This window comes from Periplaneta americana, chromosome 17 (assembly GCF_040183065.1).
Source record: "Periplaneta americana isolate PAMFEO1 chromosome 17, P.americana_PAMFEO1_priV1, whole genome shotgun sequence".
In the NCBI taxonomy this organism is placed as follows: Eukaryota; Metazoa; Arthropoda; class Insecta; order Blattodea; family Blattidae; genus Periplaneta; species Periplaneta americana.
The window spans coordinates 122,026,792-122,049,920 of record NC_091133.1 but is presented as its reverse complement, the minus strand read 5'-3'; the positions used below and the strand labels follow the sequence as shown (position 1 = coordinate 122,049,920).

The 23,129-nt window shown below is 33.4% G+C and overlaps 1 protein-coding gene across 9 annotated transcripts in view; it reads left to right on the top strand.

Moving 5' to 3' along the window:
- Nucleotides 1–23,129, top strand: part of hth (Meis homeobox homothorax) — a 1,486,930-nt gene that overhangs the window by 118,389 nt on the left and 1,345,412 nt on the right. For all 9 annotated transcript variants that reach the window (XM_069816539.1, XM_069816535.1, XM_069816533.1 and 6 more), the window contains exon 4: nt 14,620–14,670. In XM_069816539.1, the coding sequence (XP_069672640.1) occupies nt 14,620–14,670 (51 nt within the window). The remainder of the gene's footprint in view (nt 1–14,619; nt 14,671–23,129) is intronic.

Here is a 23,129-nt window from a genome sequence, read left to right as displayed (position 1 = left end):
ACAATGAAAGTTAAACATAACGTAAGCGTTAACTTAAGAATATATAAACGTTACGGTAAAATCAAGAAGTCATACAATCATTCACGATGGGAACATAAATGTAACAGCAAACATACTTGGTAACCATGGAAACATAACAACGACGCCATTTCCTCATTGGAGTTTGCAAACTTTCATGTTAACGTCTTACGGTAATGTTTATGTCAATGCTTATGTGAATCATTGTGAATGATCCCATTTGGTAGCCTAGGCGCAAACTTCTGTGTTTATGTTATGGTTATGTTTAATTTTCATTGTGAATGGGCCTTTAGTGTGTTTATGTAGTTAAAAAGTAGCTGGACAGACCATTTCAATTTAGTACCAATTACACTTACAGTTGTCATGATCCATTATTATTATGTACTGAACTATACCTTTCGTAGCGTCCTGACGCAAGCATTTAGGGCCGTATTCATAGACATTCTTAGCACGGGCTTCCGGTGGATGATCAGCGAACTAACGGTTTTCATATTCATAAACCAGTGTTAGCGATATGATATGATATGATATGATATGATATGATATGATATGATTGATATATGATATGATATATGATATGATATGATATATGATATGATATGATATGATATGATATGATATGATATGATATGATATGATATGATATGATATGATATGATATGATATATGATATGATATATGATATGATATATGATTTATGATATGATATGATATGACATGATATGATATATGATATGATGTGATATATGATATAATATATATGATATGATATGATATGATATGATATATGATATGATTTATGATATGATATGATATGGTATGATATGATATGATATATGATATTTTTTTTATTTTAGTAGGTTATTTTACGACGCTTTATCAACAGCTTTGGTTATTTAGCGTCTGAATGAGATGAAGGTGATAATGCCGGTGAAATGAGTCCGGGGTCCAGCACCGAAAGTTACCCAGCATTTGCTCATCTTGGGTTGAGGAAAAACCCCGGAAAAAACCTCACCCACGTAACTTGCCCCGACCGAGAATCGAACCCGGGCCACCTGGTTTCGCGGCCAGACGCGCTGGCCGGTACTCCACAGGTGTGGACGATATATGATATGATATGATACGATATATGATATGATACGATATATATGATATGATATGATATATGATATGATATGATATGATATGATATGATATGATATGATATGATATGATATGATATGATATTAATCCTGTACAAGTAATCAGTCGATAGCCGGGGCTAGTTTAGCACGCTCGTAGCGCGGGCTAGCGAAATGTCTATGAATAGCACCCTTAGCTTCAGAATTTGAACTCTTAGCGACCAGGATGTATTAACCGATAACTTCTCTAACTTGTTTGGGAACGAAAACGCTCTGCCTGGTTATTAATAAAATACAAGAATTATATTAAATTGATTTCATTTTCAACCAATTCCTTAAAATATAACTATCACAGTAACACAGAATCGACAGCATAAACATTTTCTCGTAATCACAAGGAGTCCTATAAAGTTCGTGTCGCGTCTATTTTCTACAAACCTCAATTTTAATGTGAAGTGAATAGAGCTTAACATTAATACAAGGGGTGGGACAGTTCTAACTGAGCACTTAGCTGGGGAAGAAAATCATATAGGCCTATATTGCGTTTGCTCGGACGAGTGTCGCTAAAAGAAAACTAAAATTATTAATACACATCACAGGTGTCATTTGAAGGTTCTAGTTTACTTATCTTCTGCAAATAGCCACATTACCTACCCATTTTAAGGGTAACTGTCGCGGGGGTCGAACTCGTAATTATCTATTAAACGCAAGATTTCTCAATTACAGGCGAAGAACTCCTTAACCTTTTGCGTACGTTGATTCAGTGCTTTCCTTTCAAAAATGATTCTTAGCCATTATATTTGTCAACTGAGTACGTGAAAATGCAGTGTCTTTATGCCTTTGTTTGCACGTCTATCGTCCTTTTGACACAATAAGTGGAATCAAAGCTGCTAAAGCCTGTATTTTCAATCATACCGGGAAGCATACATAGACAATGTCAAGTGAACGTCACTGCACACAAGAAAATGGCACGCTTCTTTTTGCGTTTGTAGGAGTTAAGGTTTCAAAGTTTTGAGTAGAAAATGACCAGTTTGCTACTGAATGACATATGTTTTGAGACGAAGCGAACCTGTTAATTTATAACTCTCAAGTTAAGGCGCGTAAAACAATTTTTTCCGATCGATTATATAAAAAAAAGAAGGCGTTACTGTGGTTTCTTATAAGTCGTTTGAGGAGGACTTCTATTAGTGATAAACGTGCTCAATTTCATAGTTCTTATTTGTCAAAATTACATAAATGTTTTGGTAATTCTTTTTTTTTTTTTTTATGAAAGTGAAAATGTGTTCTTACGAATGCACTAATAGGCTATAGACCTGCTAAAGCTTTCACTCTGTTTTCCTTTATAAATAAATTTGTCTCTCATTTGTATCGAGGTGTATTTATTTTTAACTGATTAAATTTCAACATTCAGACATTTCATGATTTGATTTCTTCTTTTGGAGTAAGTTGTAACAGTTTAGTATGTATGCAGTAAATAATCTCTTCTAGTTGACTGTAAAAACAAAAGAAGATAGCATAATGAAATCCTAGATTTTGTGGAAGTGAGTTCAGAGAAGGAATCTACTTTTATAACTTAAAATTAGATTAAAAAGGGAAAGTAATGTTGTAGGCTTATAAAATATTTCATTAATAGGCTACCAGCTTGAATACCATTTATTTAGAGTGATAACGCCACTAAGAGATTAAGGGTATTTGAGAATAAGATTCTTAGGAAAATATTTGAGGCTAACAGGGATGAAGTTACAAGAAAATGGAGAAAGTTACAAAACGCAGAACTTCACGCATTGTATTCTTCACCTGACCTAATTAGGAACATTAAATTCAGACGTTTGAGATGGGTGGGACATGTAGCACGTATGGGCGAATCCAAAAATGCATAGGCCTAGACTATGGAGTGTTATTTGGGAGGCCGGAGGTAAAAAGATCTCTGGGGAGGCCGAGACGTATGGGAGGATAATATTAAAATTGATTTGAGGGAGGTGGGATATGATAATAGAGACTGGATTAATCTTTCACAGGATAGGGACCGATGGTGGGTTTATTTCACCGGCATTATCATCTTCATCTCATTCAGATGCTAAATAACGTAAGATGTTGATAAAGCGTCGTGAAATAACCTACTAAAAATCATTTCCTTGTGTCCTAAAATTCTAGTGTGAAGAAGTTTTAAGTCGGAGACACAATTACTAAAATTTTTAAAAACTTTTTTGAAAACTTACGGCCTAACTGAGTTATTTAATTTGTCAAATGATAGAAAAAAAGGAAACAAAATCATGGACAAAATCGTCGGCAGCTGGTTAGTGGAAGTCACCTTTTCGTGTTGTCTCTCTTTTAATTTTTAGTGAATCAATCCCAAATAAACTGACTCGTGATAAAATCCGTCCAGTAGTTCAGGAGAATTTCACAAACTCAGTACTTTACTGCATGTTCGATTAAATTTTTAATTATAGTTTTGTGCCAGAGTATGCCGTAACAAAGAGCACTATTTTTTTAATGTCTGGAAGCTACACGGATCAGTTCAAAATGACGACGAATAACAAAAATATGGATCAGACAGTTCATGAGCTGCCACATTCGCTTGATGCTTCTAGCAACGCACGAGTGACAAAACCTGTTTAATTAGTTGAGTGCTGTCGCAATTGAAACGTTTTGGTTGAACATAATAAACGGAACCGTAATAGTATTTGAATCCTCTCTTAATATTTTAAATCAGATCCTGGCATAAAATAACTGAATAAAGAAACAAGTGAAAACAATACGTTGAAAAAAAATGACAAACGTATTTCATAATTAACAGTCGGAATCAGAAATGATGTTGCTAGGAGACGTATTGGTAGGCTAAGGACATGTTGGCTTTACAGTTTAACTGGCGAAACATAATGTGAAAAGAACAGGTCTAAAAGACTTTGTCTGTGTGGACATTTATGATTGATAGTTTAGAAGAAAATGTTAGGATTTTACACAATGTTTTTGGATTTCTTATTTCTCACGTTTCGAAATTACAGCTTATATAATTAGTTAACAAAGTATCACCACAGTATACTATATAGAGTCACGAAGCTTGAGTTTTGAGGGTGCTAGAAACAATAGACTGTGCCGGTACTATTTCGCATTGTCTGTAATGAGGCGATATTAGCGATCCTAGTGGTGAGCAACTATCTATGTATGCATATTTACTACGTATTGAGCTTCGTGACTGTATATACTAGACTGTGGTATCACAGCAGATAGATCTGACATAACAGAACCAACAAATTTTTCGACCTTTCAGGTCTGGTTGGCCTAATATTACTGTACATGTTGTAAAGCCCAGTTTTTAAGAGCTACTTTGTAAACTATCATATTAATTAATTTATTTACTTATTTATTTAATTTATTTATTTATTATTAACGGTTATCGGAAGAAAAATAAAGAAGGTGAACGAGCGAATTCGAGATGAGGCAATGGAATAAGTGGGCAGCTTCAAATACTTGGGATGTAGGCAGTAAAATGCTCTGCTGCCAGGAAGTCAAAAGGAGGATAGCAATGGCAAAGGAAGCTTTTGATAGAAAAAGAGCATATTTTGTTAACCTCTGGAAAAATAACTAAGGAAGAGACTAGTGAAGTGCTATGTTGGAGTGTGGCATTGTATGGGGCTGAAACATGGACATTATGACGAAGTGAAGCGAAACTAGCAGAAACATTTGAATTGTGGATATGAAGAAGAATGGAGCGTATGAAATGGACAGACAAGATAAGAAATGAAGCGGTGCTAGGAAGAGAGGATGAAGAAAGAATGATGCTGAAACTGATCAGGAAGAGAAAAAGCAATTGGCTGTGTCATTGGCTAAGGAGAAAGTGCCTATTGAAGGATGCACTGGAAGGAATGGTGAACAGGGGAAAAAGTTCGGAGCATAAAAAGATATCAAATGATTGACAACATTAACATATATGTACACCGCTGTGGAGCGTGTCGTTAACATGTCTGACCGTGAATTGAGCGGTCACAGGTTCAAATCCTGGCTGGGACAAGTTACGTGTTTGAGGGTTTATTCCGTGGTTTTCTCTCAACCCATTAAGAGCAAATGTTGGGTCACTTTCGGCGCTGGACCCTGGACTCATTTCGCTGGCATTATACCTTCATTTCACTTAGGTGCTAAATAACCATTGTAATTGATAAATCGTCGTGAAATAAATCAGTTAAAAATAAGATACATGGATCATATGCGGAGACTAAGTGGAAGGTGGAAGAGAGAGAAGATTGGAGAATGCTCGTTTTGTAGTGAAGGACCTGCCATTTGATATAAAACTAAGAATCAATAATTGTATTTATTTATTTATTTATTTATTTATTTATTTATTTATTTATTTAATCTAGTTAAGACCATCAGACTTTCTCTGCCACACCATCATAAATACAGACAAAAAATACAAATGCATGAAAAGTGAATGTAGATAAAAATAAAAGTAGAAATAAAACACAAAAATAAATAAATAAATAAACTACAATCACAACGGGTGCGAAGAGATGGTAATTTTAATCAGCAGGAACTCTATGTATACATCGACTCTAGAAATGTCAGATTTCTTCAAAATTTTGGTAAATGTTTTTGCCACATCTGGAAGCGCATTTCTTCTAGTTTAAAAAATATATATACATATAACTTGTACTCATTATCTCAATGATTTCATAATTATTTGGGCATTTATAATATATATAATACTTTCTATACCTTTCGCCATCTTAAGTATCCATTTTTTTATATTTCACATTTTCCGACATTTTATTATCTTTCCGACGGACAAAAAGTAGACTTCCAATTGGGCAAAGGACTTCATTGGGGTACCAAATTAAAGATTATTATTTTCAATCGATTATAATTATTTTATCCCAAAATATACAAATATATATATATATTTCTAAAGTATTTATATAATATGGCTTATCTTTTGAATGATTCAAGATAAATAGATACTTTTAGTTTGTAACATTCCCCATATGTAGGGTATCGTTTTCGCGAAAAAAATTTACCCTGGGTCAATTTCTAATGGAGTTAGGTCAGTCCAAAATTTTATAATTGAAAAGAAATTCAAGTTTGAGTTATATAAATTGCTTAGTTTACTCCCAAGAATCATATCACCAAAGTTTGAAAGACATTAAGGAAAAACTGTTGTAAATGTAAACTTCATCTTACGATGTTGGATGACGTATATACGTCCGTTGATGTGACATATTAATGAATATTTAAATACTTATATAGTCACAATCATGCCATGCCATGCAGGTTCGAATCCCGCTCGAGGTTGTGAAATTTTTCTTTCATACCATGGCATGATTGTGACTATATAAGTATTTAAATATTCATTCAAAAACTGTTGATTTTTATTCTAAGAGTTGATGTAGTAGGCTATACATTAACAGTCTTACTAATAAACCGTGTATAGTTTTTATACGAGACTTATGCAGAGTTGAGACAGAAAACGTTACTAATAAACCCTGCATAAGCTATGGACGTATAAACAGGCTGTAACTATACAATGGGAATTGCTTTGCAGTAGTTATATACACGAAACCCCTTGTTTAAGCGTTGTATGTAGGGAAAAAAATGGCCGCCCCTTTAACAGCTGTTCGTATCGACTGTCATTTTATGATGATGTTTACCTTGTAACCACAGAAGAACAAACCAAAGATTATAGAATTATTAGAATAATATTGCTGTAGCTTGTACTCTTTGACGAAAATGTAGTGTGGTAATCGATTAGAGCTAGTTGTACTATCGATATTTCAACACGCCACACTAGAGCGCTCTACCGGATCCAGTAGAGAACCTCTGATATTCTATTACCTTTCGTAACGAAGTAATGACGAAACTATGACGTAGCTGTGTAAGAGTTATACTGTTATACACGACGTACAGTATGTAGTGATAATTAGTAAGGAATTTACACACAACTTATAAACGAGCTACTCATTGTATAAGTATAAGACAGTTAAACGTCTGTATATAGAGTTTTTATTAGTAAGACCGTAAGTTATTTTCTTGTATATTTTCAAATAATTTTCGAAGTCGCTTTTATTATTTATAAAGGAAGGATTTTGGGACGAAATTCTGGAGTATTTTGAGGAAACTCTGCCATAATTTTTCCCAGCGCAAATCTCGCACGACCTGGATGACATCGGAGCGTTTAGTAGGCCTATACTACGATTTTTCAACCCGACTAATAAAACAGTCACAAAAAATGTGCATCAGATTTCTGAATCGGAATGAACCGCCTTGCGATGGGAGCGTTGTGTTCCTCTAGGCCAGCTGATAGCTCTTCTTTCATGTGTAACACACATCGATGAGCACGTAAAGTTCCAAACCGATACAATGCAATCAAAAAGAGGGTCGAACGTGGGGAGGCAGTTTTGACGAACTGAGGTGCTCATTTGGCAGTCCAGGCGGTCTGGCTTCGTATTGATTGTTCGGGGCCCTGGGGGTTATATTGTACCTACGCGAACACAGTTTTATACTCCATGTACAGTACTCCTCCTTCAGTTACAGCAGCAACTCCAGTGGAGACTGTCAATAGCAGACTTGTATAGTCTGTTGTGTGTTAACTTGCACCTGTGCATGAATTATGAGACCTCTTATTGTTCTTATCTGGAAAGTAGACCGAACTAGACATTACGCGAACTTTCAGCGAAATAAATTAAATTAGAATTGCGGTTGATTACGAAACGGAATCTACGACGAATTTCGCTGTTGTGAAAGGGAGAAAAAAGCATCTTATGTAAGAATGATTAAGCAAATAATAATAATGATAATAATAGTAATAATAATAATAATACTAGTCTAATAATAATAATAATAATAATAATAATAATAATAATAATAATAATAATAATAACATAACTTTGCTCTAGAGTATGCCATTAGGAAAGTCCAGGATAACAGAGAGGGTTTGGAATTGAACGGGTTACATCAGCTGCTTGTCTATGCGGATGACGTGAATATGTTAGGAGAAAATCCACAATTGATTAGGGAAAACACGGAAATTTTACTTGAAGCAAGTAAAGAGATAGGTTTGGAAGTAAATCCCGAAAAGACAAAGTATATGATTATGTCTCGTGACGAGAATATTGTACGAAATGGAAATATAAAAATTGGAAATTTATCTTTAGAAGAGGTGGAGAAGTTCAAATATCTTGGAGCAACAGTAACAAATATAAATGATACTCAAAAGGAAATTAAACACGGAATAAATATGGGAAATGCCTGTTATTGTTCGGTTGAGAAGCTTTTATCATCCAGTTTTCTGTAAAAAAATCTGAAAGTTAGAATTTATAAAACAGTTATATTACCGGTTGTTCTGTATGGTTGTGAAACTTGGACTCTCACTCTGAGAGAGGAACATAGGTTAAGGGTGTTTGAGAATAAGGTGCTTAGGAAAATATTTTGGGCTAAGAGGGATGAAGTTACAGGAGAATGGAGAAAGTTACACAACGCAGAACTGCACGCATTGTATTCTTCACCTGACATAATTAGGAACATTAAATCCAGACGTTTGAGATGGGCAGGGCATGTAGCACGTATGGGCGAATCCAGAGATGCATATAGAGTGTTAGTTGGGAGACCGAAGGGAAAAAGACCTTTAGGGAGGCCGAGACGTAGATGGGAGGATAATATTAAAATGGATTTTAGGGAGGCGGGATATGATGATAGAGACTGGATTAATCTTGCACAGGATAGGGACCGATGGCGGGCTTATGTGAGAGCGGCAATGAACCTTCGGGTTCCTTAAAAGCCATTTGTAAGTAAGTAATAATAATAATAATAATAATAATAATAATAATAATAATAATAATAATAATAATAATGCTTTTATCGTTGGTCACATCGAGAGCCAGAAATTTGTAATTCATAGAATAATCATTGCAAACTTAAAAAAACTCAGCAATTTTTTTATTGTCGGGACCATGATATCGTTCACTGTTGATTTCGTAGTAGGCCCTACTTAACTCGAATGGTTGTTTCTCCTTTAAGAAGCCAACATTAATCGTCTCTTGTTCTAAGATGTTTTATAAGACAGCCCGGATTTTGTTTGAACACCTCGATCATTCCTACCGTCTCTATTTTACCATCCTTTCAACTTGCAATAGTTTCGCTATTACGAAAGTATTTCTATAATCAAGATATAACTGCCAGCTCTCGCAAATGCCCTTCCCCACGAAAAGCCCCGTCCCATTCAATCCAGGGCCCAGCAGTGAGCTCCATTTGAACTCTTCTGCTTATCTTTGAATGCGACGTGTGAGATTTTATTTTTTCCTCGCCTGTTCGTCCAATAGAATTTGTCGCATTGTGAAGAGGCGTGTCGAAGTCATGTCAAATAACAAGTAGGAAGATATGCATATGGCGTTATCTGTAAGAGAGAGGTGAAAGATGATACACAAGGCTTACATTCTGCCACGTGTGTCGTGTTAAGTAGTGTTCTATAATTATATATTTAAAAGGAATCAAGTTACTGGAGAGGATTATATGATTATTTCATGGAAAAAAACTAAATTGTAGTGTCAATAACAAATCATTGTTCCCATACCCGCTAGGAGGAACGATTTATAATTTGAAATGTCATATTTTGCCTGTCTTTATAGAACTACAGAAGCCTAATCTACTAAGAAGAGTGCATCCATGGGATGTGCAGTAGCTATATTTTAAAAATATGTAATACGTAACTTGATATTCCGAAGAAACTATTTCGATTAATTAAAATGTGTCTCAGTGAAACTTACAGCGGAGTCCATATAGGCTGGTTTCTCTCTGACGTTTTTCCAATTCACTGCGGGCTAAAGCAAGGAAATACACTATTACCTTTACTTTTTAACTTTGCTTTAGAAAATTAGGAAAATTCAGAAAAAACAGATAGGATTTGGAATTGAACGGGTTACATCAGCTTCTTGTCTATGCGGATGATGTGAATATGTTAGGAGAAAATCCACAACGATTAGGGAAAACACGGGAATTTTACTTGAAGCAAGTAAGAAGATAGGTTTCGAAGTGAACCTCGATAAAAACAAAGTAGGCCTATATGATTATGTCTCGTGACCAGAATGTAGTACGAAATGGAAGTGTAAAAATTGGAAATTTATACTTTGAAAAGGTGGAAAAATTCAAGTACCTTGAAGCAACAGTAAGAAATAAATGACACTCGAGAGGAAATTAAAAGCAGAATAAACATGGGAAATTCTGTTATTATTCGGTTGTGAAACTTGTCATCCAGTCTGTTAAAAAAAAAACTAGAAGTAAGAATTTATAGAACAGTTATATTACCGGTTGTTCTATATTCAAATTCAAATTTATTCACAATTTACAAATATGGTACATATGAATAGATACCCGAAATGAGCATATGCTCGTCCTCAGGTACAGTCCAGTAGTCTACATAAATTTTAAAGATATCAATAATAATGTTGATGATATAAATAAATAGTAATAGTAATAATAATAATAATAATAATAACCGTGATGGAGATAATGCAAAGATAGTAATACAAATTAATTAATTAATAATAATATTAATAATAATAAAACAAAATATTAACAATAATAAAATAAATACTAAGACTGATAAAATGAAATATAAAACCACTTAGCGAGAGTTAACACAACTTAAATAAGCATATAATAAAGCATGTGGTTCTGAAATTGTGACTCTCATTTTGAGAGAGGAACAGAAGTTAAGGGTGTTCGAGAATAAGTTGCTTAAGAAAATATTTGGGGCTAAGTTGAAGTTACAGGAGAATGGAGGAAGTTTCACAACGCAGAACTGCACGCATTGTATTCTTCACCTGACATAATTAGGAACATTAAATCCAGACGTTTGAGATGGGCAGGGCATGTAGCACGTATGGGCGAATCCAGAAATGAATATAGTGTGTTAGTTGTGAGACCAGAGGGGAAATAAACCTTTAGGGAGACCGGTGGCGGGTTTATGTGAGGGAGGCAATGGTCTTCCGGATTCTTTAAAAGCAATTTGTAAGTAAGTGAATTTGTATTTAGGAAATGTAGAAAATCTGGACTGAAAACACCTCAGCTTTTGAAACATGTACAAAAACTTTGACTATAAGAAACAGCCTGTGTATTAGATAGGATTTAAGAATATATGGATGAAATTCAGAAATGTCTTTAGTGAAAACATAAAACTTGCACTGTTATAGGCCTAATATATATGTTAATGTAAACGTACGAAGACCGGTAAATCTTAGAATTTACCGGTATAACCTAATATTTACCGTTATAGTGCGGTAAAACCCCGAAATATTTTACTAGATGTATACATTTTGAACTTTTACCAAGATATATTGGTAAATCTTAGGATTTACCGATCAGTTGTGGTAAAATCGTATTAATTTAATAATAAAAAAAACTTTACTAAGATTTACCGTTCTTCGCACTTTTACATGTTTTCGATTCATCTTTGTATTGCTGTTTTAGGATCTATTTAAAAACATAAATAAAAATCACCTCAGCAGTGACTGAAATAATTTCTATTTATTTTAAATTAAAATTATTGAAATATTCTTACATTCCAATGTGACTATAATAAACATATTCCATATTAAAAAATAGTGAAAAATATTGCAGTTTTAACTTCCGTCTGTTATAGTAGGCCTATTCCATACAAAAATTAACAAAGCCTTTACATTCCCTCAAACCGTGCAGGTCCACAAATACAGTAAAACAAACATTATGAATGTTAATTCTTATTACAACAAGGTTAGCTGTTGTGACATTTAGAATTACACAACATGGAAGAAGATTTACACAAACATTTTTTTGTTGAACACTTTTTTAAACAATTACACTTTTTCAACCCTTGTCCTCCAACGAAAAATAGTTTTGCCAACCACTTCCCGTACACTAATTTCTTCTTATCATACTTCTTCGATGCTAATAAAATTTTCTTTGCACAATGTAAATTGGTTCTTCGTGTACAATTACTTCAGTTTGCCAGCTTTGATACCAAGTTGATGAAACTCCTCATCTCGAATATTGATGACCACTGCTATTATTGATTCTGTGTCAATTTTTGTCCGATCTAAATCCGATACTTTGATTCTCAAATTCTGTCCGGCTAAAAGTTTTGGAAATTTGTTAAAAGTGGCTGCTTAAATTTTCTTCGCTTGCATTTCAAGACCTTCTTTTACAGCCTTTCGGATCCTTTCACTTTATCGATCCTTGAAATATGTCTGAACCTCCACAACGGAGGCAGGATTCTTCGTTATGGATTCTTCGATTTAGCTTTTACCAGCCCACATCGGTAAATCCTGAGATTTACGAACATTTCTTGGTAAAAGTTCAAAACGTATGAATATATTAAGATAGTTTGGGGTTTTACCGCACTATAACGGTAAATGTTAGGTTGTACCGGTAAATTCTAGCATTTACCGGTCTTCGTACATTTACGGTAACATAAGTATATAAAAGAAAAGGATGATTCCGTCTTGTCATCGTTACAGTTTTGCGCAACAAATAGGAAAAAAAATCTCTATGAAAACACCTTTGCCACTAAATTTTCGTCACAAGGGACGCCTTCGCTTCATACAATGTGTGTTTTTCCGCTGCTGGATGCTAAATACGCATTAGCAGGGGACTGAATTAGATGAATCCCCTCAACATCTACTATGTGCCATAAATTACTCGAAGCGCGTTCCAACAGTCAGCCCGCATAACTTGGTTACTTGAAACTTTAGCTTAGATTAGTCCTATCTGCACTTCCTTTTCATTTCAGTGAGCACAAGACCTTTTATTTTATTTTTTTATTTAGCCTATATTTTTTGTAAGACCAAGCAAGATGGATTGTTTCCTGGCAACGTTGTGACAGGTTCATGCGAAATATCTACCGTATTAAAATACAAGCTCAAAACTATTACAGTTTATTTTGCCGTTGGTTGCAGTGGACATTGCATGCACGGTTTCCATGGCGATATTGGAAGTTAAAATTAAACGGTTCGCAAATGTTTGCTACTTTCGGTAGTATGGGCTGCCCGAGAAAGGTACGTTGCTGTAAAAGAGTGCTAACTAGCCTACATTATTTGGTTTATTTTACGACGCTTTTTAAAGCACTTTAAAACATAACCTAAAAATGACGTCCACTTTTTGAAACCAAGATTGACTTTTATCCGTTTTTGAAACAAATGAATACGCAAGTGTCAATTTTTTTAACTCACAACCCAGAATCACGATAATCGTGAGAAAATCCTATGGAAGTTGTTATGATTTTATTTTAAAACTAATATTTAACTGGTAAACTTAGAAAATTAAATTTAGAATTTTATTTCTATTCAATTCTTTCATTCTTATTTTACTGCATTCTGCACAGATAAATTGAGGCTCATTTAAAGGGTCTTCAAAACATCACATTCATTATAAATGTCTAATTTTTACCAGAACTCTGGATTGCAGTACTATACCACTGAAGACAGCGGTTTTCCTTACACTTACTTCCGAAGTGTTTACTTAATAACTTCTGAACGTCCGCAAGTTTCACTGGGTTTACTTTGAGCCGTATTTTAATTTGTGAAGGGTTCATTTGCAATCGTTTTTCTTTAGCACGTTTCCATTGCTTAAGATTAAATTTCCTAGCCACTTAAGGTGTACTCTCCAACGTATTGTGCCCCAAATTCCTTATATTTTAATAACATTTCGAAATAAAAGGGAATGTAATCATTAAAACATCAAAACTCGTCAAAATGTAAACATTAACTGGTCGCCATAACAATTTTAAGACATTTCCAGCAATTTGACTGGCTGAAATGGTCATGTCCGCATTTGAAACAAACTATGTATGTATTTATTCACACTGCAAATGGGTAAATACCCGTTGGCAGTGGTAAATAATTACACTCAATAATGACAATTAATAATAAATGCAATTAATAACCAATACTATAATAATAGTTAATAATAATAATAATAATAATAATAATAATAATAATAATAATAATAATAATAAACTATGCACATAACATGAAATGAAAATAATACATATTTTAACGTTCAAAAAAGCATGTAAATATCAGTTTATGAAATAAACGGGCCACAGATTTGGAAAGAGTGTGAAAAATGCTATAAGGACCGATTCTTAACTAAATTCCAATAAAAATGTCGTACGTCCGTCTTTGATACTATAGAGGATTCCACTTTAAGAAAAAAGCATTGAGCATATAGGGCTATTCCATCAAATGACCAGTTGCCATAGAAACACCTATCTACTACATAGCTTTTATAATGTACTAGGCAAGGCCCATAAAACCAAAACTTTTTTCTTAACGTATAATTCTCTTATAGACTACTCAATGATGTTATGCTGGAAACAGCGAGTGAAAAGAGAATAATGCTGAAACTGGTCAGGGAGACAAAAGGAAATACAAGTATAGTTAGTGTTTTGTTTCAGTAATATATGTTTTATGCGTAGCTGAGTACTGGAGTGTGATATTTCTTTATCTTATTGTTACAGATTCGGCAAGAGAAGCCGTACTACATAGCTGACCCTGAAGTCGATTCACTTGTAAGTATTCTTTCTTTAATATAGCTTAATTCTTAAACGCATGTATCGCTTACAACAAAAGTATATGGAATATAAGTCAAAATTTCGGGTGTTGTGGGACCCTCCTTCTCATACACTTGAAATCGTTCTCTGTGGTATTCTGCTATGGTGGCATATTTAAGAAAAAAATGTCTTAAAATTCTGGAATTATATTTTTCCCCACTATACTGGAGGTAGTAGTAGCCTACTACCCGAGAGAATGATTATATTTTTGTTATAATTTTATTATAATACTAGCAGTACCCGTGCGCTCCGCTGAACCTGTTAGAAATAAATATAAAGTAATTACATAATTAAAATAGGACATTTGACCCAGGGAACATTCGTGTTTGATAGAAGGATAAATAGTTTAATATGTTACTTAATTTAAATTGTATTTAAATAATTAAAATGCGGCCAGTTTGGTCCAGAGAGCAATCATTTGGTGCAATGACAATTCCGTTAACATGTTTCTTAATTGTTATTACATGCAACCATAGTTTAATGAAGATTGACATATCATTTAGTTTTAATGTGTATACTTTATATTACTTGCTATATGTTTCAGAAGTCACTGTAATAACATTGTAGAATTATGTCCATCTAGAGAAACTACACTTTCCAATGGTGAAATAATAATTAAACAATTAATTAGCTGCCGATATTACTTGATACAAACACAGAAACATTCTCTTTAGGTTATGTTTAATAGCTTTCGATTGTTGTTGTCGTCCAAGGCCCCTTATAGACGAAGTCATTTGTTTTTATTTCAGTACAGCGCCTTAGATGGCGTTGTTATTGTAATTTTAAAACTCATTTATCTCATTAAATATCAGTCCTATCGAAATTTTGTATAGAATAAAACTTATCGGAAATTATTTTTAAAGAAACTTTTGTTATGTAACATTTTTCATGAAAATTAATAATAAGCGAGATATTTCGATTTATTTAACTCAAGCCCCCTTATAACCCCCCTTTTAAATAAAGTATTTTGAATGCCATATAGCCTAAAATCTAAGTTACAACGAACTTAATGTATATTCCAGTTTTCATATAAATCGGTTCAGCCATTATCGCGTGAAAAGGTAACAAACATCCAGACAGATAGACAGATATACAGTATATACAAACAAAATTTTCAAAAAAGCGATTTTCGGTTTCAGGATGATTAATTATACATGTCAACATCAATTATTTTTGGAAAATCGAAAATTACCAGAAAAATTTTGGCTACAGAATTATTATTAGTAGGGTAGATAGCTACATTGTACGTAAAGTTTGGGAATTATTTCTTCACTCGGAAGAATAAAATCTTAAAGTAAAATTAAAAATTTTGAGAGAAGTACGCCACTTCGTATCCCGGATTTAGACAATTGTCATTCATAAAGACGAAGAAAGAAAAGTCTGATAATGACGGTGTAACTTTAATTAAGGGGACTGAGTAGTGATGCCTGTGCGATTAAAGAATTTCAGTACAAAAGATTAGTTCAATATTTCTAGGCTTTTAGTGTTCAGTGTGGAATAAAAATTTAAATCCTTATACAATCAATCATTCTGAATTCAGTGGTATAAAAGACAACTAATTAGTTTTGTATCCAAGTGCAAAAGAAAGGCCCTAACTGAAAACCTGTTTTCCCACTTTTCTAAATGTACGTCATTCTTCAGGTGCACATAACTTGGTACAATCTTCACTCATGTGCCTTCTATTTTTTTAAGTTATCAAGTAATATATATAGTAAATTCTAAAGCAAATTTCAGTTAAGTATTTCACCCTTAGTGAAACAGAAAAAAATATTGAACTTTGATTAACAATGTTTGCCATTTTTTAAATGCATATATATATTTTTTCCTCGTGTTACGTATTCGTTACTCATAAACCCGTAGGTCTACTTTGTAGAACACAGATTGCAGAAAACGCTGTAAAAATTTCATGTAAATTTATTCAATAGATTCAGAGAAAAATGAACTTAAGTTTGAAAAATATGTACTTACGGAAAACTGCATTTAAAAAAAGAAGGATGTATGATTTACATGAACCGCCAAATTTAAAGAGGCCATTTAAAGGGCTTATCTGCAGAAATGCTTCCACAATCTATATATTGTTTTAAAGAGCAAGTTTTATACTTAAAAAAAAAAACAGAAAATAAAAATTCGAATTTTTGACGCCTACTCACTACCCGATTCCCTTAAAGGAATTCGATAGTGCTGGAGGCAGAATGAGGTAGCAGCCGTGCATGTGTGCCGGAGGAGAAGCATTACGTAGACAAGTGTACATCAATGAGTGAATTACTTACAGATATGTTTGTAATTTGTCACTGACTTTGCCATCCGCATTACAATTCTCATTGAACGCCACGAGCTAATGGTATCCGGTTTAAAGAGGTCCGGCTTCCGTTGTACAATCCGCCAACAATAATTATTTTCTGCTATCTTGTTCTTTGTTCTACGTCAGCATGTTTTAATAAGCACCTTGTAGTATCATGTTTACGTGAAGACATAGCTATATTATACATTAGGCCTTTAGGGAAAGTACTTGTTTCTTGCATTCTTAATAACTGAAGCTAATTTTTTACACATTTTCTTTCATTATTTATTTATTTATCTAAAAGATAACAGCTCCCTGTATTAACAGGCTGCCACAGAGTCAGAGTATATTGATCAATAGGCAGTTGGAAGTATAAATAATACTAGTGGCTTGTGCAGCAAATGCTGCTGCAAACTAAGTTCGTTAGACGTTCGAATAAAAATTTTTCAGATTTATTTTCAGTGAAGAATACTCGTCTTTTTAATAGTTATTTGCTTCCATAATAATGAAACATACTCCCTCTGAATGGATTTTTTTAGGCCAAATACTTTCTCTTGAACCTATCCAACTTCAGTTTTTTAGTTTCAACGCGAAAACGCAAGTATCAATGTCAGGAGGATAGCAGTAGCTATTTCAGGTCATTGTGGATTGTAGGCAAAAGTTAAAAATGTCAGGTTTCCTAAGCTTTCGAACAATAGCATTTTCGTATAGCTGCTGCATGTAGAACTTGAAATGTAGAGCGTAAAATCATTTTATCCTACTAAGAGATCTTGCTGAAATGATCTGGAGACTACAAAATTTTCTAGGCCTCTTATTTTATCAGTAAGTAATACCTTTTGATCTTTCCTTAGGAACTGTAATTTTTGCGCTCTCTCGAGCCAATACTGAAGACAATGACACATATCAATATCTACACTACACCGCCATTAAGTATATGAAAAAGATCCAACCCCACTGGTTTAATAAGTATAAAAATATTTGATTTTTAATAACAATATTATTATCTTATTTAAGTTTTGTAGTTATATATAGCAGCCACTCAGTAAATTATAGAAATGAAGATCTAAATTAAGATATTCTCTACATTTACTTACATAACCTCAAAACGTTTCACTTTCATGTCATCAATATAGCATCAATATTATGTACAATTAATGAATAATAGATGCATCATGATATTAACTATAATAATACTTAATTTCTAATGATAATAATGTCATCAAACCACCTCAAGTTTCGTAGATTTGAATATTTGGCCTTCGTGTAATAGCCTATTGTTTATTGTAGTTTGTGTTTTGTTCTGAAATTCAATCAAGTCGGCCGTGATTCGATAAAATTAGTTCTCAAAACTGACAACAGATGGATTTTGGAAAATAGGAAAATTATGTAGGAAAATTGACATTTCACTGAAAACTACTACTTTTCCGAAAAACTTTGGGTTCCAAGCTTCAAAATGAGGGGCCATTTATTAAAATCCGTTCAGCCGTTTTCCCGTAATTTCCATTACCAGTTCAAATTATATATATAGATACATATGTTTAAGTTGAAGGGAGTCTTACAACAATGACAAGAAATGACTGAATAAATAAGTAGCTACTAATTAATTAGTTGAAGATCATTGTTGACCGTAGAGATGGTTGCGGAGTATAAAATTGATCCTCTCAGAGCTGCAGGAACGATGTCATCAATTGTCTTCCTCTGCAGGCCGAAACGTTGCCAGGTCTGGAAGAAGAAACCGGGAATAGTTCCGCGTGCTCCAACCATAAGGCCTATTACTTCAATTTGTTGTAGACCGTATTTGTCCGTGAAATATGGAACGTTACGTACATAGATGTCGTTTTTTTCCCCTATTTACATCTTCAGGTTGGCACTTTTGTTTTTCAAATCTAACGGTGGGATCGATGATGTAGCCATTGTTGTTATTTGGCGGTATGGCAATCATGTCTATTCTTCTTGTACTGCCATTGTCTGCCAGTCCGTGAACTTCTTCGAACACTTGAAAATTTATTGATCTAAACTGTTCGGCGATCATCGAACGAATTCTATGGTGTCGTGAGTTACGGAGGACTTCACCGTGCGGACAAGAGCCCAGGACATGTGCAAGTGTTTCTGGCTCTCTGTGGCATCGCCGACAGAGGATGTTGTCCCGAGTCCTGCCCGGAAGGGAACGTACGGAAAACACGTGTGCAGTCATTTTAATAGCTTCGCGCCACTCGCTAGAGGTCAGGCCTTCACGATGTCGTATCCAGGAATTCGCCGGAGTAAACTCGCTGTGTAGGTCCACGCCAAGACCTTTACTGTATAATACTTATTATTATTATTATTATTATTATTATTATTATTATTATTATTATTATTATTATTATTATTATTATTTTGGAAGTGTGGAACTACAGTATATTGAATTTTAAAAATAAAATAACAAATGTGTCAGGACTCGAGAGGATGCGTTGGATATTTTGACTTGAAGACATTTATTCATATTAGATATTTTGTCTAGTGGTCTTATTTGATTGGAAGAATTTACCTTGAATTATTTTCTTGGTGTTTTCGTACCGTTTCCTAAATTATGTTCAACATATTGCACCGTTCAGAACATGGAGACCTGTGATATCGATCTAATCGAAATATAAGTTCGACAGAAATAAAATAGGATATCGCGTGATATTTAATGTAATATCCTCTTCTTCTAATGGGAAGTATATCCGAAAGTAAAGGGTCTAAAATAAAATGAATGTTTTATCTTGATTGGACATTTTCAGTCTTTTTTTTTTCTCTTACCGTAAACGTATACGACTCTATGTTGCATGTGTAATGACGTCATAAAACTCACGGATTTCATTTCCATATCTCGACACTCTCGGTGTATATGCTGGTATATGTTGTGTACGCACTTTTTTTTCTTTTCTATATCTGGATATCAGTTTAAACGGAGTTGTTATACGTAGCGTGAGTAATTGTTACTCAGTAAAACGTCAAAACTCTGCTTCAAAACCCTTACCGCAGGCAACTTAATTCCTATCGGATATAAGTGTTAAAATGGGCACCGCACGTTCGTGATTAAAAGAAGCAGTGGAACATGCATGATTGTGTGGAGTCCATTAATTTGGTCGCGGTGTCATTGTCTGTCCCGGTGTTGTTACAGGGTAATGCGGAACGTTCCTTCTGTAGAGGTAAATACGCAATTCAATAGGGTTGCTCAAAGTTCTGTAATACGTCAGGAGTGGGGAAGTTTTTTTTTTCTTATTGCAGAGAAAATACTCTGATACTTCAGTACATAATTTTTTTCATTTTCACGTAATCTTTTATTACTCTTAATACCGACATCTGTCTATCTCTGTAGACCCTATACAGACTTGGAACATGCATCATAGGCATTTCAGTGTTAAAATTTTTTTTAGACTATTACACTTTTACTACGTCACACTACTTTCGACCAATAAAACGCTACGAAAGGACGTCTTTCAACCAATCATGGCCGCTTATCGCACAATTTTATCGCGTCCCTAGCATTTGTTTAATTTTATCGCGTCCCTAGCATTTGTTTATTTTTATCACTACCCTAGCATTTGTTTCTTTGTTTGCCAACATTTCAAACTGCACTGGTCTGGACATCAAAAAACAGAAAATTACAAACCACTCCAGTCGATGCACAGCACTTTCAAATATGACTCGCATTGGCATTCAAGAACAAGAATTAATAAAGATCACTGGTCATATATGAAGAGCACCATTCGGAAATCCTGAATGAGTTGAGGGATACACGATGTACACCAACGAGTTCACTTCTTTTACGCACACGTCCAATATAACATCAACTGAACCACTAAAACATTCAAATTTTAAAATTGTACTTTCAATAATTGTTTCTTTTAAAATTATCCATGTTCATTTTTTATTTCATCATCGTTAATTAAAACGTTTCTTGTTTATTTCATCGTCCCTAATTAAAACTTTTCTAACACTTGTTTATATTATTTAGGTTATGTTTGTTATAGTTCTGCTATATATTATGGATAGTCACGTAACAGAGATTGTTTAATACTAAGATTTATTGAAAATCATCTGTCAAGTGACGTTGATTACTGGGATCCGGATGATTGAAATAGAATGCAAATGTTTTAATAAAAATGAAACTGAATCAACAAAGCCTTCTTGACTAGTAACAGTCTACAGAGTTCAATGATAATTCCATAGTTGGCACAACTGATACCGGTAACAAGAAAACATCATCATAAAACACTACTGCCATCTAGCGTAATGTTGAGATGGTACAATAATACATTTGAAGACAGTTGTATTTTCGTAAGCCAATTAATATTTTATTGTACACTTTGTTACTTCTAATCTTTATATTGCCTACTTTCTTCTAATCGTGTAATAGTCAATTAAATCCCACTCGAGTTTTGATTTTCTCTAGATAAATCAAAACCTCTAGTGAGATTACTGTTGATAAAAAACTTCTACATCCATTTGTTTTATCAAATTAGGCCAATAGTTCGATTATGAGTGTGTTTGGAATTATTTAAAATTGAAAAATAATTATAAACATCTTAGTTACACTAGGTCATGGATACCTGATATTTGTGTTTAAAGCAAAATAGTATAGGATCCAACCAGTTATGATCAAATTTAAAGGGAAAACAAATGAATGTGAATCAGCAAAGCCTTCTTGACTAGTAAGCTGATCGTCCGTAGAGTTCAATTAAGACACAACTGGTAACAAAGAAACAGCTCATCATAGTACATTACTGTCATCTAGCGGAATATTTGTAATAATAAGATGGTACAATAATACATTCCAAAGACAGTTTAGTACATATTTTAGTAAGTAAGTTAATATTTTATTGCATTAGAGTATTTTATTTCTTCTAATCTTTATATACTTTTTTTCTAATCCTGTAATAGTCAACAAATTAAATTCCGGTCGAGTTTTAATTTTCTCTAGATAAATAAAAAAACCTCTAGTAAGATTGCTGTAGATAATAAATGATCGAAAAAATTTAGCATTGACCTTTAAATGTGCAGAAATTAGATCAGAAGAAATGCAGCATTTTATAATTCCTTTCCAGCTAATGAAAAGTTACATTTGTTCAGATAACATTTTTTGCAAATTTAAAGGACAAAACTAAAATTCTTTAAATCATTTAATACCATAATGAATCGCTCTATTAAATTTACTTAGCATATTGGAACTTTTCCAAAAGACGCTATGAAATATTTTATACAAAACAAGTTTTATCTTGAAAAGGAAGCAAAAACGAGAAAAACTGTGTGAAACTTTTTTGTTTGAAATATCTCAAAGAATAATCCCTTGAAATTAATTATATTACTTACGGTTTATCCTAATATACATAGGTTATATACTGCGTAGAGTAGGTTTAATTTTTGCTTAAGTAAAAAAAAATCTTTCTTTGTTCTTAACTCCTACAATAAACTGTCTAGCTTTTATTAATCAGTCAATCTTTTAGTGCTTCGATTTTTATTGTATTTGTAAATTTAATATTAATTGTAAATGTATTCTTAATATTGTAGTTGTAATCCTCTGGTAGAGGGGAAGCGAAGGCCTGATGACCTTATCTCTACCAGGTTAAATAAATAAATAAATAAATAAATAATAATAAATATAAGTTTATTATAGGCCCACTTCACCATAATTTATGTTGATTTTCATTAAAGTACGTAACTCAAAAATTATATAAAATTGGAAATATTTTAGTTATTTATAATGTATTCATTATTTTGGAATTCATGTTTCAAATTAATTTCAAAAGGAGTTTCTCGTAACTTATGGTTCATATTCACAGATAAACTTTTACACCTAATCTTTTTTTTTTTTTTTTTTTTTGCATCATTCTGCGTACGAGATTCCAAGGGAGCTTAAATATTATGATTTTGGAATATTACTTGATTTAGAGACCATATAAAGGGTTCAAAGTCATAGTGGGTCAAGCGCCATTTATTAAAAACGGATAAAGCAAGGCTTACAGTTAAGTGAGTACCATAGTTTAATAAAGATTGACGTATAATTTAGTTTTAATGTGTATACTTTATATTACTTGCTATATGTTTCCTTTAAATTATAGCAATAACTTCATTTTAACCCTTGTTTTCTACGGTTTTAGTAAATGGCGCT